Genomic DNA, 18,857 nt, shown 5'->3' on the forward strand with positions numbered 1-18,857 from the left:
ACATCTGAACTGCCCCTAACTGAGCAAAAAACCCACCCACCTACTTTAAAGTAGTATTTAAACCATGCTATTGGATTTCAGGATTTCATGGATTTTAGGATTTCATGGCAACCATGGGCCGTCTCAGTTGGTATCGGGCCCTACCCACATGGCAGGACATACTCTGGATCTGGTTTTTGCCGACTGGGAAATAAATGATCTGGAGGTGGGGGAATTTGAGACGACTCCCTTGTCATGGACAGATCATCATCTGGTGGGGTTTAGTTTGACTGCTCCATCTGCCCTCTGCAGGGGTGGTGGGCCGATTAGGATGGTCTGCCCCCAGAGGCTTATGGATCCGCTTGGATTCCAGATGGCCCTCGGGAAGTTTCCAGCGTCCAGAGCTGGTGACCTTGTTGAGGCCCTGGTCATTCTCTGGAATGGAGAGACAGCCCAGGCTGTTGACACGGTTGCTCCTAAACGCCCTCTCCGGCTTGGTGGAGCCCAATCTGCTCCTTGGTTTTCCTCAGAGCTTCGGGCGATGAAGCAACTCGGGCAATGGCTGGAACGACGCTGGAGGAAGAGTCATGATGAACCCAACCAAACATGGGCTAGAGCCCATTTTAGGGACTACTCCGTGGTGGTGGGGGCGGCGAAGAAATGTTTTTTCTCTGCCTCCACTGCATCTGCTCAGTGCAGACAAACAGAGTTGTTTTGTGTGGTAAAAACATTGCTCCACACATCCCCCCGGGTAATGGGGGAGGAATCATCTACAGCTCACTGTGATCAGTTTGCCTACCACTTTGCAGATAAAGTCACTCACATCTGTGCTCCAGAGTTTTGGCAGTTCCGGCAGACGTGCCTTTGGTACCATCTGGTCCTGTTGTGTTGGATTCTTTTCAGCTGGTGCGGCCTGAGGATGTGGACAAGATCCTGGGCAGTGTGCGAGCGACATCATGTGCTCTTGACCTTTGCCCTTCATGGCTAATAAAAGCTGCCAGGGAAGGTACAGGCAGATGGTTGGAGGTGATCATTAATGCTTCATTATGGGAGGGCAGGATGCCACCATGCCTCAAGGAGACGGTGGTAAGACCACTATTAAAAAAGCTCTCCCTTGATCTCCAACCTGGATAACTATAGACCTTCCCTTTTTGGGGCAAGGTGATAGAGCATGTGGTGGTGTCCCAGCTGCAGAGGGTCTTGGATGATACGGATTATCTGGACCCTTTTCAATCTGGCTTCCGCCCCGGGTATGGGACTGAAACTGCCTTGGTCGCTCTAGTGGATAACCTTCACCGGGAGCTAGACAGGGGGAGTGCGTCCCTGTTGGTTCTGCTGGACCTCTCGGTGGTGTTTGATACCATCGACCATGATATCCTTCTGTGCCACCTCTCGAGTATGGGAATCAGAGGTACTGCATTGCAGTGGTTCCGGTCCTTTCTTGGTGGGAGGGTCCAGAAGGTGGTGCTGGGGGACTACTGCTTGGCCCTGTGGCCATTGGCCTGTGGGGTCCCGCAGGGTTCGTGGGACCCCATGCTGTTTAACATCTACATGAAGCCACTGGGAGAGGTCATCCTTGGACTGAGTTGTCAGCAATATGTGGATGACACTCAGCTCTATCTCTCCTTGTCACCTGATCTTAGGGAGGCGGTGGATGTCCTGAATCGGGGGCTGGAGGCTGTGATGGGTTGGATGTGGGCTAATAAACTGAAATTGAATCCAGACAAGTCAAAGGTACTGTTGATCAGTAGGAGAGCCAATCAGGATGAGGAGATTTTACCGGTTCTGGATGGGGTTGCATTCCCCTTGAAGGAGCAAGTACGCAGCTTGGGGGTACTACTGGACCCGGCTCTGCTTTTGGAAGCTCAGGTGGAGGCGGTGGCCAGGGGTGCCTTTGCACGGCTTCGGCTAGTGCACCAGCTGCATCCCTTTCTTAAGAAGGCAGATCTGGCCACAGTTACCCATGCCATAGTCACGTCATGGCTGGCTTACTGTAATGCGCTCTATGTGGGGCTGCCCTTGAAGAATATCCAGAAACTGCAGCCAGTGCAAAATATGGCAGCTAGGGTTTTATCTGGAGTTGCCCGATGGGAACACATCACACCCATTCTGAAAGAGTTACACTGGCTGCCAGTTCATTTCCGGGTCCAATTCAAGGTGCTTGTTTTGACCTTTAAAGCCCTTAACGGTTTGGGCCTAGGGTACCAGAGAGACCACCTGCTCCCAAGGGTTTTTACCCACTTGACGAGGTCATTTGCGGGGCTCTGCTCCGGGTGCCAACAATGAGGGAGGCTCAGCTGTCGTGCACTCGGGACAGGGCCTTCTCTGTTGCTGCCCCCAGACTTTGGAATGCTCTCCTAGTGGCCATTCACTCCTCGAACTCCATCACAGTTTTTAGAAAGCTTGTTAAATCTTGGCTTTTTATCCAGGCTTTTACATGATTGTTTTTATTGCTGCTTCTATGTGTTTTTATCTTTTACATGTGTATAGTTTTTATGCTTGTATTTTATAGATTTTAAATTTGGTTTGTTTTTATATTTGTAGCTTAATATTTTTATTGTCATTTTATTGTATGTTTTTTTAACTTTTGTGAACTGCCTTGAGATTGTTTTTAATGAAAGGCGGTATATAAATTCAACAATAACATAAATAAATAAATAAAATAAATTGGGATGTCCTCACATGACTAGTTGGGTACAGAATGGCACACTGGATGGAGGGGAAGATGGATGTGTGCTTCTTTTTCATACATTGACCAGCTGGTTGGACAGCGATCATTCAGATGGTCCCATTCTTAGAGTCAGTTTTTCAAAGTTATCAGCAAAAATATCTGATTTTGAGCTACATATTGCTTTGCATAATTATTCATATTTTTCTATACTTTCTTGCTCTGTTAACATGATCTTGCTTTAAGCATTTATCCAAGTTCTCAGTTCGGGGCCTGTTTCACTAAATAGATAGCCTAATATTTTTCATCAGTCAAATAACTAAAATAAAAATACATGGAATAATGTTAAAACAGAAAATGTGCTAGCTGGGTGTTTGCTTACCATCCCAGAGCCTTTCCATTTATTGGCTCCCAGAATTCTGAAGGTAGGATCACATTTATCAGTGGAAAACATTATCTAATTGAGTTCACATTTATGGTAGCAAATGCTCTTTGTCTTTTCTTTGCTGCTATCAAATCTGTCTTCTGCTGTGAGCAACATCTGTTCCTTAAGAATATGTTCGACCTATAAAGTCACTAAAGGAAAATTAAACAAATGGTGTCTGGGTATTTCCTCCCTCACAACCTTCTTCCCCTTTCCACAGTATCAGTTTTCACCTCACATTCCTACTTTCTGGTTGCTATTTTAACAAATAGGATAGTATGACCCTCAGCACATGCAGAATGTCTGTCTTGAGTAAAAATACAGCCTATCCACCATATCTCAGTTAGTCCCCTGCTAACTGAGCAAAGAGGTGTCTTTTTAAAGTGGCAATTCTCTTTATTTAGCAGGGGGAGAACAATTGGCCCTATCCATCCCCAGCACAATATCCCTCCAATGGCTGTTGCTGGTGTCTATCTTATGTTTCTTTTTAGACTGTGAGCCCTTTGGGGACAGGGATCCATTTTATTTATTTTTATTTCTCTATGTAAACTGCTTTGGGAACTTTTGTTGGAAAGCGGTATATAAATATTTGTTGCATCTCTCGTTCCAAATGTTGGACTAGAGAGCAGTGCTTTCAGGATAGGCAGGCATGTACAGCAGGCACTTCTCCCCTAACCCCAGCACTCACAATAAAGTTCAGATAGAAAAAATGTAATAAACCTATACCACCTTCTGGCCCCAGTTCCCGCATACTGGCCAATAGTTCAAAATTTTCCTTTGGTGTGCTTCTGAGGATAGGCAGAGTGCCTTTCTTAACAATGAATTGGACTGCTGCCTATCTACTATCATTTGCTCCATATGTGTCAGATTCAAAAGCCCCATTCACACATTATGTTCAACATCCATATAATGAGTTGTTTGGCCTATGGCTGCAATAAAAACTATGAAATATGAGTGTACAGTGTACACAAGTACAGTTATTCATGTGATGTTGAACACAGGTATAGCAGTACACTTTCTAATGCATCATGCATTTGAGGGACCTGTAACCAGGTGCACTTTTTAAATGAACACATTCACACAACAACATGTACGAGTGTAGAGACATCTACACATTCATACAACATAATGCCTGAACAGAGCTAATGTTTGCATGAAATGCAGACTGCTGCACTAGGGATTGATCTCGCACCATAGTGACATGTCTCATCAGTATAAGTTGTCACCTACTACTTCATTGTCTCCAGAGGACCATGATGCCACTCCCTCCCCCTCCCCAACACATCATCCTTGCAAGCTGAGAAGGTATTTTCAGTGGAATATAGAAAGGAACAGGTGGAGCCCCTCAGACAGCTAAGACTTACTGGTTGTAAAACATGCTGGAATGTTGGGGAGGATTCCCCACTGATGGCAAACAAACACCGCAGAGTCTGTAAGCCTCTGCCAATCATCGCTGTCTGACTGCACTAGCGAGATTTTTTTCCAAAAAGTTCTTCACCCCTTGACATGCTTGGAACTGACAACTCCTGGGTGGGATTAAAAATCACCACCCTCTTCCCTTCTTCGCTGCTCTTGTCATTCACTCAGAGGAGCTGGAAGCTCAAATAACTCCCCTTGGCTGGGAGCGGTGAGCAAATCTCTCATGATGGCTCTAGAGAAAGTCAAGGGGCTCTTGCCTGAGGCTCAAGAGGTCAACGTGTGCATTGTCTCAGCCGTACTTTGTAGCTCAGCCACTGCCGTTTTGGTGCTAGGATGGATGAACCAGAGACGGGTCCAGAAGAAACTCGAAGAGGCAAAGAGGAGGCAAGAGGCTGGCTTTCAACAGATGGAGAAGGCTGCAAAGCAGTTTAAACAGCAGGTGAATTGCTCTTGGGAGTGTGTGCAGTGGGGGTTGCATGCAGGTTGCCTGGGGCTCCCCCCACCCTTTCTTCTTGACTTTAGTTGTTAAGTTGTTATTGCTCACATTTATAACCCAGGTCCTAGTCTAACACTCTAACCTCTGCACTACACTGGCACTCAATTGAGATGTACTTGAGTCAGATCCTTGGTGAGTCTCATGCTATGCAGACATTTCCAAAGTGTGGAGGCCGTACTGAAATGCAGACTCAACAAGGGAGTCCGGCAGGCTCCTCCCCCATGCTGAAACACTGATTAATCCCACCCCCCACCCCCATACTCAAGTACAGTATAGTGTTTGTCTGATGAGATAAATGCTGTACTAGGGGAAAGATTCTCCCCAAAATGTGGAGTGCTGGCATGCAGTCCCCCTAGGTGTGGAACAGTAGGATGCATTCCCCTTAGGGCTCCACAGCTGCTGGTCTAGTGTAGTGGCGAAGAGACTGAGCTGTGAGGCAAGACTTCCTTGATTCGAATCTTGCCTCTGCAGTGGACTCGCTTGCTGGCCTTGGGTGAAACACTCAGCCTCAGCTCCTAGTTTCAGTATGGGGACAATAATCTTACTTCACCGTACTGAGGTTTTGCAAGGGCTACATCATGATAATATTTATGGAGCACTTTGAACATTCAAAAGCAATATCAATATGAAGTGTTTTTGCTGTAAGTTTTTTTTTTTTTTAAAGAAATGCTAATATCCTAACAGATGGCAATACTTTCCAGGTAGCCTTGCAGTGATGAGACTTACATCATTCCCTGAAATCTGCTTATTTTTCTGTCTTCTTGCAGATCTAGTAGAGCAGTGCATTTCATACCTTTTCAGTTCCCTTCTGAGAAGATTATTTTGGAAGGTTGCTCCTGAACTATTCATCGTATCTAACTTTAGGAGTGTGTTGACACTGAAGCATGACTTGTTTTATGGAAAGGAAGGTGTAAAGTTGCTCTCTTTCCTTCTCCTACATTTAAACTGGGCAGCTAATGCACCTGCCCCTGCCCCAGTTTCTAGCTGGCCGGTAACAAATCATCTGTCATTAAAGATGAGATATTTGAGCTTACATGTGCTTGGCAGGTGCTGGTGCATGCCAGGGCCATGCTGCACTTTCTTGCTAGAGGTTATGTCAAGACAGAAGGAGCAGCCTTTCCTCTTGACTTCCTTTTTGCATCAGGGTAAGTGACTAATACTGTAGTTGTTCTAAATGAGAACATTCAATGTCCATTACTCAACTTTAACACATGGGCTTTGTGGGAATACAGCCCAGAAGTCTCCCTGCTACAGAGAGAACTCACATTATCTTCCCCGATTCCTTGCACTGTGCATCTTTCAGTGTAAAGAAGACCTTCCTCGCCCCCCCCCCTTCATAACTGCTCACTGATGTCTATACAATGAGTTATTCCTAGGGGTGCGCAAGAATCTTTTTGTTTGTTTGTTTTGGTGATTCGATTTGACCTTGAATTGAATCCCCACCACCACCAAATTGTTGAACCAGCCAACAGGCTGGTTGAATGAATCAAATCAGAAATTTGAGGAAAATTCATGAATCACCCATAGTGAACAATGGGGAAATCAGATCACCCCATTGTTCCCCATGGGTGGCAGGGCATGACACAATCTACCTACCACCCAAACCACAAAACAATTGGGCAATCAGTTGATATTAAATGAATTTTTGAATTTTATCTTGGTAAATAGGTGGTGACACAAATGGCCTCTGCTCATGCGCAGAGGCCCAAATAACCCTCTGCTGGTCTGAGCTGCTGAGGAGGAGTGCCAGCGGGGCCAAGGGGACATGTGGTGCCATGTGAGGCAACCTCCTACCCACCCTTTTCCAACCCCATAGGGTTCCCCTGGATTCCCCTTTGCAAGTACTAGAACCCGTCAAAGCGGGCCGAACCGGTGCAATCCAAACTGGGCCTGGTTCGCCTTGAACTCAGACTGGCCCCTCTTTTTGGAGGGCCGGTCATGTTTGAGCTCAAACTGGTCGAACCATGCCAGTTCAACTCGAACTTGATTGCACACTCCTAATTTTATTTTTAAAATTTATTAAAACATTTTTATACCACTCAAAACTTAAGTCTTTGGGCAATTTACAACAGAATAAAAGCAAAGTAAAACATTCGTTAAGACAAAAATGGAGGGGGGGACACACACATTACAACAATTTAAATTTTTTCGAATAATATTTCAAAACAGCATTAAAACCATTAAAACCACATTAATTAAAAGCCTGGGTGAAGAAATGTGTTTTAAAAAACTTTTTTAAAGCTGTCAGAGATGGGGGGGCTCTTATTTCACTAGGGGGCGCATTCCAAAGCCTCGGGGCAGCAGCGGAGAAGGCCCGTCCCTGAGTGGCCACCAGACGAGCTGGTGGCAGCTGCAGACGGACCTCTCCAGCAGATCTCAGTGGGCGGTGGGGCTCATGCAGAAGAAGGCGTTCCCTTAAATACCCAGGGCCCAAACTGTTTAGGGCTTTATAGGTTATAACCAGCACCTTGTATTTTGCCCGGAAACATATTGGCAGCCAGTGTAGCTCCTTCATTACAGGAGTAATATGGTCTCTTCGAGATAACCCAGAGACCAGCCTACCTGCTGCATTCTGGACCAGCTATAGTTTCTGGACTACGTACAAGGGCAGCCCCACATAGAGCGCATTACAGTAATCCAGTCTGGAGGTTACCAGCAGATGTACCACTGTTTTGAGGTCATTCACCTCAAGAAATGAACGCAGCTGGCATCCATTGAGAACAATATTACTGGTGACTCAAAATGTAGGCCCCTGCCAGTCTGAGCTAATGGAGGGGGAGTGCCGGCAGGGGGAGCTCCTAGGGGAGCTGCCGCTGCTGCCTTGCTGCCATCCCGAGGAGCCATGCCACTGCCACAGCATGTGAGGTATCCTCTCACCCCCCCCTTTCAACTCCATAGGGTTTCCCTAGTGCTTGTAAAGGGGAATCCTTACTGGATTCCCCTTTGTAAGCACTAGAACCAGAGTCGAACCAGTTTGACCCAGTTCAATCCCAGTTCTAGGCACAAACTGAACTGCTGGCTAGTTCGTTAGAACCAGTATGTGGACTGGGAGGTTTGGATTGAGTTTGAACTCGAACTGAACCACCTGGAGCAGTTCCGTGCACATCCCTATTCTCAATGATCCCTTTTAATCAAACATTCTGGGTTCAATCCCATTTCCCTATGGAAGTTTTGATGGAGAATGTTGTTCTTCTGTGAATACACAAGTTATTTATTATACACTACATAGGAAACTGCCATACCAAGTCAGACCACTGGTCTATGCAAAGGTAAAGTGTGCCGTCAAGTTGATTTTGATTCCTGGTGCCCACAGAGCCCTGTGGGGGTTTACCATTGCCTCTTCCCATGCAGTATGAGATGATGCCTTTCAGCATCTTCCAAATCGCTGCTGCCCAATATAGTACCAGTGGGGATTTGAATCAGCAACCTTCTGCTTGTTAGTCAAGCATTTCCCCACTGTGACACTTAAGGTGACTATTTGATCTATGTAGCTGATATCAAATGTCAAATGTTTGCTAAATACGTACCAAAGAAACAAATGAAGGACAATTATTGGAATCAAATTCATTTCAACTCCAATCTGTGGAAATCTCTGCTTGAGTACAACTATGCAATCTGCAGGGCTGGTTTATTATAGATATACTGATCTACAGCCGAACAGTGATGTCTCTGTGCATACAGCCCCAGGTGTTGTTGTAAAGACTATTGTATCCATATCATGCAAGCTATAAAGCAACTGTGTGTGTCAGGGTCAAATATGGTTCAGGGTCTTTCACCTGAACCATAAAAGCTTTTGACAAAGTTCCCCACCTTGAATAAACTTGGCAGTCATGGGATAAGGGGGACAGGTTCATGTGTGGATTGGTAACTGGTTGAAAGACAGGAATCAAGGGTAGGGATGAATGGACAGTTTTCACAATGGAGGGAAGTAAGAAGTGGGGCCCCCAGGGATCTGTACTGGGACCAGTGCTCTTTTCATTGTTCATAAATGATCTAGAAGTGAGGCAACTAGCAAAGTGGCTGAATTTGCAGATGACACTAAACTATTTAGGGTAGTGAAATCCACATCAGATTGTTAAAAACTCCAAAACGATCTCTCCAAACTGGGTGAGTGGGCAACAAAATGACAGATGCGGTTCAGTGTATGTAAGTGTAAAGTGATGCATATTGGGGCAAAAAAAAACCCAGCTTCACATATACACTGGTGGGGTCCGAGCTGTCAGTGACTGACCAGGAGAGAGATCTTGGGGTTGAGGTGGGACAGTTTGTTGAAACTGTCCACTCAGTGCATGGCAGCTGTGAAAAGGACAAGTTCCATGCTAAGGATCATTAGAAAGGGGATTTAAAATAAAAATGCTAACATCATAATGCCTTCATACAAAACTGTGGTGTGACCACATTTGGAGTACTGCATGAAGTTCTGGTCACAGTATCTTAAGAAGGACATTGTAGAACTGGAAAAGGCACAGAAGAGGGCAATCAAGATGATCAGGGGTCTGGAGCACCTTCCTTGTGAGGCAAGTCTACATCATCTGGGGCTTCTTAGTTTGGAAAAGAGGCGACTAAAGGGAGACCTGATAGAGAGGTATAAAATTATGCATGGAGTAGAGAAGGTGGACAGAGAGAATTTTTTTCTCCGTCTCTCACTACACTGGAACCAGGGGCCATCCCATGGAATTGAAGGCCAGGGAATTTAGAACCAACAAAAAATAAGTACTTTTCCACACAGTGCATAGTTAACCTATGGAATTCTCTGCCACGGGATGTGGTAATGGCCACCAGCTTGGATGGCTTTGCAGTGGGCTTGGACAAATTCATGGAGGACAAGTCTATCAATGGCTACTAGTGGTGGCTATAGGCCAGCTCCAGCCTCAGAGGCAAGATGCATGAACACCAGTTGCAGGGGAGCAATAGCAAGATAAAAAGCATGCCCTCATCTCTTGCCTGTGGGCTTCTCAGAGGCATTTGGTGGGCCACTCTGTGAAGCAGGATGCTGGACTAGATAGGCCTGGGCATCATCAGGGCACTTTCCAGACTAGCTGCTCATCAGCAGCAAAATGCCTCCATTTGGGAAAGTTGTTTTCGAAACATAAACAGCAGGGTGAGCAGTCTTGCAGCAACCAACAAACCGAAAAAACAGCAACTTTTTCACACTAGATACACGATGTCCTAGCTCTATATTGCAGCAATTAAATTCGAAACAAGGCATTAAAAATGTGTGTGGTATGCTGCTGTCCATGTAGGGACTGCAGTGTCATGACTCAGGAAGTGTGGAAGCACACTTCTGAGGTACATCCTGAACCCATTGTAGGGTCTATTCTGGAAAGTGCCCAACAGAGCTGTTTTTATTTACCTATTGGGAATCAGCATTTGGTTAGCCAAAAAAGAAGCCAATTCTATGTTTCAGTTATTCTGTAACAAAGTGATAAAAAGTAGAGTCAAGTTTGCCACTAAAATCTGGAGTCACCACCAAATTTAGCACTTGGGGGGGGGCATTGCTGGAGTGCTGGAGGCCCACAGACCACTACGTTGCTTTCCCCCTCCATTTTGACCCATTTTCATTGCAGTTTCCCAGCCTTCACGAACCTAACCCCTGTGATACCATAGACCTAATGACTTGGTATTCACGATTTCCTTATCCACGGCAATGGCAGGGAATAAAAACCCCGTGAATACCAAGGGGTGGTTTTTTTTAGGTAAAGGTTTATTTACAGAAGTTACAAACTGACAATAGAAAAGCCTACACTCTGTACTAGCTAGCAGAGATGTGCAGAATGTTCCACAGTCAAAACATTCTGCCTCAAAATGGGCCATTCCAACCATTCTGAGCTCAAAACAGAGCACCTTTAAAAAGAGGGTCTGTTTTGAGCTCCAGAATGGAATGACTGACCCATTCCCCTTCAGAATCAGGTTGTTCTTTTGCAACAACCAGCTCAAACATTCTGTGTATTTTGCACTCCATTCCAAGCTTGGAATGGAATGCAAAATGTGTTTTGTGCACACCCCTACTAACTAGTTCATGGTGGAAGGAAGAAGAAGGAACAGAGAGAATGGAGAAGAAGGAAGTGCCCTAAGAGTTTCAGCCAATAACAACAAACTCAGAGCCGAGACTGGAGAGTACAGAGAGAACAAGGGGGCAGGCAGTCCTATATATACTCTTTGCTTCCACTCCTAATGTTCCTAGTGGCCAAAAGGAATAATTAATGCCTATGGAGTCCCATCTCCAAAAAAAATGTCCTAGCAATGTGTTTTCTCCTTGCTGCAGAACCCAGGTGTGAAAGCCACTCAGATCCTCCCTCTTCCTCTTGTGGAGCTGTCTGCAAAGTTGAAAGATGGTTCTTTGTCTCCGGAAAGTGTCCTGTATGTCTACATGGAAAAGGTAAGAATGATTTTGATTTCAAGAATGATGAGATATGTTGTTTCTACAAACCCAGCACTTCTGCCTTGTAAGCCTCAAAGCACTTTACGCAATACAAATCAGCAGTATCTCACAGCACATCATCTATGCTCACCTTCAGGCAGATGCTGTAAGCATGGACAGCAGGTAGATGGGGCTTCTGAGCATTTCAGCACTAGGGCAAGGCTTCAGGGCACGCTCTCAGAGTGTCCCTCTTTTTTTAATCTCTGAAGAGGACTAATAATTTCTATTATTGCATAATGGAAGTTATGTCCATAATTAGGACAGGTTTTCTAACAATTTCCTTGGTATAAAAACAATACAGTTCATATTTTACCAGCCAAATAGGCATCTTTGAAGGATATATTCCAATATTAGTCACAAATTCAGTTTATAGCTGCAAATGGCAAAAATGTTGATAAGATAGGTGCTATCCTTATTAAATAAGTACCCTGCAGATTCTGCAATGACTCCCAGATTTCTAACTGTTATCGGTTAATGGGAATCTATCATCCCTTCCCCCTTCAGGCAACTAGGGCATGCAATGGACTGAGACCTTTGATATAACATGTGATCTGCCAAGTTATTTTCAGCTGTGATAAATTTATTATGGCTCCTAACAGCTACAAGAGACTTCCTTTTTTGGAGCTGCTTGGCTTGTGAGGAGGGGAGCAGCGACTTTGCTAAGTGGATGCAGTGGCCACTTGACAGCTAGCAGACATAGGCTCAAGTGCACAAAAGTTGCTGTTATTTTGTCTGATGTGGTTCATTGCCAAATGAGCCAGTATCATTAGGTGGGATAGGATATGGTTCCCAAAGTTTTCTGAGTAAGAGGATCTGCCAATGGAATTTAGGAGAGATGAGCTGGTCTTATGGTAGCAAGCATGACTTGTCCTCTTAAGCTAAGCAGACTCTGCCCTGGTTGCATATGAAAGGGAGACTAGAAGTGTGAGCACTGTAAGAGATTTCCCTCAAGGGATGGAGCCACTCTGGGAAGAGCAGAAGGTTTCAAGTTCCCTCCCTGGCTTCTTCAAGATAGGGCTGAGAGAGATTCCTGCCTGCAACCTTGGAGAAGCTGCTGCCAGTCTGTGAAGACAATACTGAGCTAGATAGACCAATGGTCTGACTCAGTATATGGCAGCTTCCTATGTTCCTATCTTTCTTTGGAGTCCATCTATAGAATCAGTTTAGTTATAGACATTAAACACCAGGCCTTCCAATCTATAGTTTTCAAAGACTGAGTACTACTCCAGCTGAAAGCTTTCTCACTACTGAACAAGACTAAACTAAGCATTAATCAAAATACTACATAGAGCTGATTGATCACTACCTGACAGCAAACAGTAAGGCTTAGTCAGTAGCTTACAGATTCACAGAGGGAAAACTAAGACACCTCTAAACATAAAGGCTATGGGAAAATATACCAGCTAACATAATGCCTAGGTGAGGCAAAATGGCATTGCCTTTGACCCTTTGCAAGCTGAAGTTGCCACACAGTGGGATTTTTGGTTTCACCATTGTCATAATCATTAGAAACTTGGAGGTGGTTCCACTAATTCGCCTTTCTCTTTTGTTTTTTGCTCACACAAAGGCCTTAGAGGTAACCCAGAAAATCAACTGTGTGACAGATTTTCTTCCAGAGTGTGAAGATCAGCTCCGGGAAGTGAAGAAACGGGAGAAAGGATTACTTTATGGGGTCCCTGTCAGTATCAAGGAAAATGTTGCCTGCAAGGTACTTTTGTTGCCATTGTCCCAGAACCACTGGAGTCAGGGGAAGACGAATGCGGAATTTGTGAATTTAAAGTCACGGACAGTGACTATTTTGACCTTTGCATACTTCAGGTTGTGTGTTTAAATGAGTCTTGTGGACAACTCTTTAGCTGATGGTCCCTGCTCTGCTCTTCTAGAGCACTGCTTTTCCTCTCTAGGCATCGTTACTCCTTGCTGTCTGCTCTCTGTTGCTACTCCTCCCACTGTTGACCCTTTGAGCCCATGATGGTGGAACACAACTCCAGTGCACTCATCTCAGTGCTACTTTGTGTTTAGTAATCCCTGAACTGGTTTTATAGTACAGGAGGCCCTCTTTATTTGTGGGGGCTCCGTTCCTGCCTATTTCCATGGATAATGAAACTGTGTTATCCTTAAAGACACATTAACCCTATGGGGATTGGGGGAATAGGTTCCTAAGCACACTAAAATAGGAATGTGCAAACAGGAACTGGTTTGGTTGTACTGTTCGTGGTCGAACCGAACCATCCCCTGTTTGGTCCAACCCTGGACTGAACACCCCCCGACTGTTTGGCAGGGGGGTGTTTTGCAGACTTTTTAAAAAAAATTAACTTATCCCCTTCGGGGGAGTTGTTGGAGGGGGGTTTACAGAGCAGGGGGGTCTGTGGGGGGGGTCCATGAAGTTTCTCGCTCACCCCACTGGCCTCCATTGTCCGGTTCTTTGGCCCGTTCAGGCCTTCCCCCTCCAGTGTGGTGGCCATTTTGGAGGACACCGTGCCTGTGCAATTTTCTCTGTGTGTCCCAAGCCATGAAGAGGCCAATTGTGCAGGCACAGTGGCCTCGAAAATGGCCACCGCGCCAGAGGGGGAGGCCTGAATGGGCTGATGAGCTGGCTGAATGGCCGGTATGGGCATGAAGGGAGACCGGCAGGGTTGGGGGAACTCTCCACGGACCCTCCAACAACTCCCCCAAAGGGGGTAAGTAAAAACATTTTTTTAATTAAAAAAAATTAAAATGTTCATGAACACCCCCCCCCACCCGGACTGAACCAAACGGGGGGGGGGGTCAAGGGGGTGCTGGACTAGAACCGAACTGGACCAGCCGGTTCCGTGCACCCCCTACACTAAAATGTGCTGCAAATCACAAGAAAAAGCAGGCAGGAGCAGAAATAAGCACAGTACTTTGCTCTTCAGCTCTCCAGAAATGCCCCCCCCCCACCGCAAACTTCCAAATCGTCTGGTTTTTGGTTTCTTTTGAAGTTTAGAAAATGATGTGAGAAGTCATTTCTGGCCACTCAAGAACCACAGATAGGTTAAAATAATGCCCCACTAATAAAGAAACTGGGTCCCTATGACCCAACCGCAGATATGCGGAACTTTTAGTGTGTCTTATTGTCTTCTATTGTTTTAATGCAGATAATTTGTTTTATGCTTCTATTGTAAACTGCCCCAAACAACAGTGTGCTGGAGGGGTGGGATATAAACCTTCAAATAAATAAAATAAAATAGTGTCTGAAATAAAGTAGATGGCATCACTTAATGGTTGGGAGCTTGCTGTTCCTTTTCTAACAAAATGTTGCTCTGCTTTCCATTTTAATGTCTCAGGAGTGTGGAAGACTGGCAACAGAACTAAAGGTAGATGATGTACTTAATTTATTTCTCTTCCTTAAAGGGCTACCCCAATACACTTGGCTTGGTGAAATTTCTGGACTGTCCTGAGCGTGATGATTCTGTAATAGTCAAGGTTTTAAAGAAACAAGGGGCAATTCCATTTGTAAAGACTAACACTTCACAGGCCATATTAAAGTAAGTATTTGTTTCTTCTTTTAAATAATTTTCCATGTGCATTTTTTGAAGTCAACAGCTGGATTTAGTCAAAGTAGGCTTGCCATTTTTGGTGTCCCTGCTCCTGTGGCTTTAACTGGACAGAGCTCCCCCCTGCCGCCCCCAACCTTACCTCTGTGCTAGCGGTGGGCGGGGTGGGTGGAGGGAACAACACCTTGCCATGCAAAGACTGCCTTGGGTGTTTCCAGAGAGAGAAACACTCCATTTTAAAACAGAAGTTCTTACCACTTCTTTACTGAAGAACATCCAGATGATGTTCTTCTGGGCCATCATGCAATTTCACAGTGCTATCTGCTGGCCATTTGCAATTAATCCATGATTGTAATGTAGGCTTTTGAGACCACCTGTCCAAGAAAGCCAAAGTAACTTTCTCCTTGGTTGCTGTTGTCAAAACAGTATCTATACCATATGTCTGCAGCTTGGGGGTGCTTCGGGACCCAATACTTTCTTTGGAGGCACAGGTTGCAGAGGTATGCAGGAGCACTCTTTACCAGCTCCAGCTGCTATGCCAGCTGCGACCCTACTTGGAGAAGTTAGAAATGACCTCAGTCACTCATGGTTTGGACTACTGGTGGCGCAGTGGTAAAACTGCCGCCCTGTAACCAGAAGGTTACAAGTTCGATCCTGACCAGGGGCTCAAGGTTGACTCATAAGAAATAAGAACAGCCCTGCTGGATCAGGCCCAAGGCCCATCTAGTACAGCATCCTGTTTCGCACAGTGGCACACGAGATGCCGCTGGAAGCCACAGGCAGGAGTTGAGGGCGTGCCCTCTCTCCTGCCATTGCTCCCCTGCAACTGGTACTCAGAGGCACACCCTTGAGGTGGCCCACAGCCCTCCGACTAGTAGCCATTGATAGACCTCTCCTCCATGAAGTCATCCAAACCCCTCTTAAAGCCATCCAGGTTGTTGGCCGTCACCACATCCTGTGGCAGAGAGTTCCACAAGTGGATCACGTGTTGTGTGAAAAAGTACTTCCATTTGTTGGTCCTAGACCTCCTGGCAATCAATTTCATGGAGTGACCCCTGGTTCTAGTGTTGTGTGAGAGGGAAAAGAATCTCTCTCTCTCCACTTTCTCCATGCCATGCATGATTTTATAGACCTCTATCATGTCTCCCCGAGGTTGTCTTTTTTCTAAACTAAAAAGCCCCAGGTGTTGTAGTCTTGCCTCGTAAGAAAGGTGCTCTAGGCCCCTGATCATCTTGGTTGCCCTCTTCTGTACCTTCTCCAGTTCAACAATGTCCTTTTTAAGGACTCAGCCTTCCATCCTTCCGAGGTCGGTAAAATGAGTACCCCAGAATGTTGGGGGGCAATATGCTAAATCATTGTAAACCGCTTAGAGAGCTTCCAGCTATACAGCGGTATATAAATGTAAGTGCTATTGCTATTGCTACTACTTTCCAGATTGGACTACTGCAATGTGCCCTATGTGGGGCTGCCCTTGAAGACGATTTGGAAGCTTCAGCTGGTCCAGAACACTGCTGCACGGATGCTTGTGCGTGCAAGTCACTTCATGAATCACCCATCCTGCAGCAGCTTCACTGATTAGCGGTCCGCTTCCAGACTCGATTCAAGGTTGCATCTGGTGGGCCACTGTGTGAAACAGGATGTTGGACTAGATGGGCCTTGGGCCTGTTCCAGCAGAGCTGTTCTTATGTTCTTAAGGTGCTGGTCTTGACCTTTAAAGTCCTACCCAGCTTGGGGCCATGATACCTGTCAGACCGCATTTGCCCATACCAACCTGTCAGGACCCTCCACTTGGCATCTCAGGCCCTGCTCATAGCCTTGCCACTATCAGAGATCTCGTTGGCATGGACTAGAGACCGGGCTTTCTCAGTTGTGGCCTTTCCCGAAAGGGCTTCACCATGCTCCCTCCCTCAGTCTTTTGTTTTAAAAGAACAACAACAATTAAAGACACATATTTTTAAAAAGGCTTTTAAATATTTTATCTACTGCTTATATCCAGTAGGTTTTTTTAGTTCTTAGTTTGTAGCTTTTTATTAATAACTTTTAAAAAAATGTGATTTAAAATGTGGTTTTAGCATGGTCTTTTAACTTGTTTAATTTTATTAATTTTCTACTTTATATTGTATCTATTTTATTAATGCTGTGAGCTGCCCAGAACAGTAGTGTACTGGAGCTGCGGGGTATTAAAATAAAATAAAAATTTAAAAAATGGTTTAAAAAACCATACCAGGTTGCCAAGAGTCTATTCATCAGTTAAAATTATTGCTTAATCGCTGTAAACTGATGGCATTTAACTTTGGGTGTCACTTTGAACAGCTAGCACTCTGATGGGAAAAGGCATCCCAACCCTATGCACTTAGTCATGGAAGCATTTTGAGCTCCAGCTCAGTGGTAGAGCACATTCTTTGCAGGCAGAAGGTCCCAGGTTCAATCCCAGGGATTTCCAGATAGAGTTGGAGGAAAAATCCTGTCTAAAACCGTGGAGAACCTCTGCCAGTCACTGTAGACAATACTGACCCAGATAGACCAATGGCCAGAATCTCTGTATGGTAGCTTCATATGTTTGTATGTTAAAGAACAGCATGTTTGACTCAGGGCCTCAGTATACCAATGGAAATGTCCTGATGCAGGGAGCTCTAATTTACTAGCTCTTTTCTATCCTACTCAGCATTGACTGTGGCAATACACTGTTTGGACAAACCTTGAATCCTTTCAACCATAAGAAAACCTCTGGAGGCTCTAGTGGAGGGGAAGCAGCACTCATTGGAGGAGGAGGGTCCATTCTTGGGATTGGGACAGATGTGGCTGCAAGTATTCGGGTGCCATGTGGATTTTGTGGGATCTGTGGGTTCAAACCAACTGGCTATAGGCTGAGGTAAGTTTCACAAGTGTGGAAACAAACAAGTAGCCATAAATCATATGCAATCAGCCCAGTGAATACCAGTAGAATTGCAACCGAAAAGCAAGCTCACTGCATTCAAAATCCTTTGATGTAATGTTTTCAATGGCTCTATTCATTTTAGGAAGCCATAGGAAACTAGTGCTCTGGGTGATGAACATAACTCCTAGTGGTTAGTAGGCTTGGACACTTTTCAAGAACTGAAGGCTATTAAGGAAGCTATGTGGGGCACCCAGAGGGATTAGAGATACTTGGTGCAGTATGAGATGGTTGGTGATTGTGGAATATTTTCTCAGCTTGCATGTAGGAAGATTAGAGGGGGTCCCTGGTACAAGATTTGAAGATGGGCAGTTGAGGAGGTGGGGTCAGTCGGTACTGGAATGCAAGGTTTTGGAATGCAAGCACTTCTGGCCACCCCAGTCACAACTCTGCACTGTTCACTCTCCAGTCAATCTGATGTGACTGATGACATCACTGAGCAGTTCAGTGAGGCAGGGCTGCTCCAGTGCCTGTGAGAACAGGGCTGCCTTAAAGGTGAACCTTACTGGTTCTTGATGGGATCAGGGCAGCTTCGCCTCACCAAACTGCTGCAGCTGCCCTAGCTCAGTGAGATTGAGCTGCTCTGATCCCCATGGTTGGCATGAATTGGGGCTGAACACCAAGTGGTGAGGTGGCAGGTGGCCCTCGAACACACATAACTCCTGGATATTCAACCCACTCACCCCATCTCTATGGTAGCTACGCCCTTGGTTCCACCTCTTCCCCTTGCAATTTAAAGGGGCTGACTAATGGTACTTGCCAACCACTTAAAGTTGTGGAACTAACCAACCTTCTCTGAGGCCCAGGGCCCTTTCCCCCAGTCCCGGACTATATGTATGTGTTGTGAGGAGATTATATATGTATGTGTTGTGAGGAGAGTTGTGGTTTCTTAGTGGTGAGGCAGTATATTCCAGTGCTGAGTTTTGGCTTTGAAAACAGATTCTGGGACTAAACCTTCTTGAGCCCTGACTGAATATAAGCCCAAACTATAAACCAC

The 18,857-nt window shown here is 45.4% G+C and overlaps 1 protein-coding gene across 1 annotated transcript in view; it reads left to right on the forward strand.

Annotated features, from left to right (window-relative positions):
* The first annotated feature begins 4,643 nt into the window (after positions 1-4,643).
* The window catches only part of LOC128325035 (vitamin D3 hydroxylase-associated protein-like), a 41,277-nt gene continuing 27,063 nt past the window's right edge, over positions 4,644-18,857 (forward strand). The window contains exons 1-5 of the mRNA XM_053250386.1: positions 4,644-4,929; positions 11,252-11,365; positions 12,975-13,115; positions 14,783-14,916; positions 17,591-17,797. Coding sequence (XP_053106361.1) covers positions 4,714-4,929; positions 11,252-11,365; positions 12,975-13,115; positions 14,783-14,916; positions 17,591-17,797 — 812 coding nt within the window. The 5' untranslated portion in view covers positions 4,644-4,713. The remainder of the gene's footprint in view (positions 4,930-11,251; positions 11,366-12,974; positions 13,116-14,782; positions 14,917-17,590; positions 17,798-18,857) is intronic.

This window comes from Hemicordylus capensis, chromosome 4 (assembly GCF_027244095.1).
Source record: "Hemicordylus capensis ecotype Gifberg chromosome 4, rHemCap1.1.pri, whole genome shotgun sequence".
NCBI classification, from domain to species: domain Eukaryota; kingdom Metazoa; phylum Chordata; class Lepidosauria; order Squamata; family Cordylidae; genus Hemicordylus; species Hemicordylus capensis.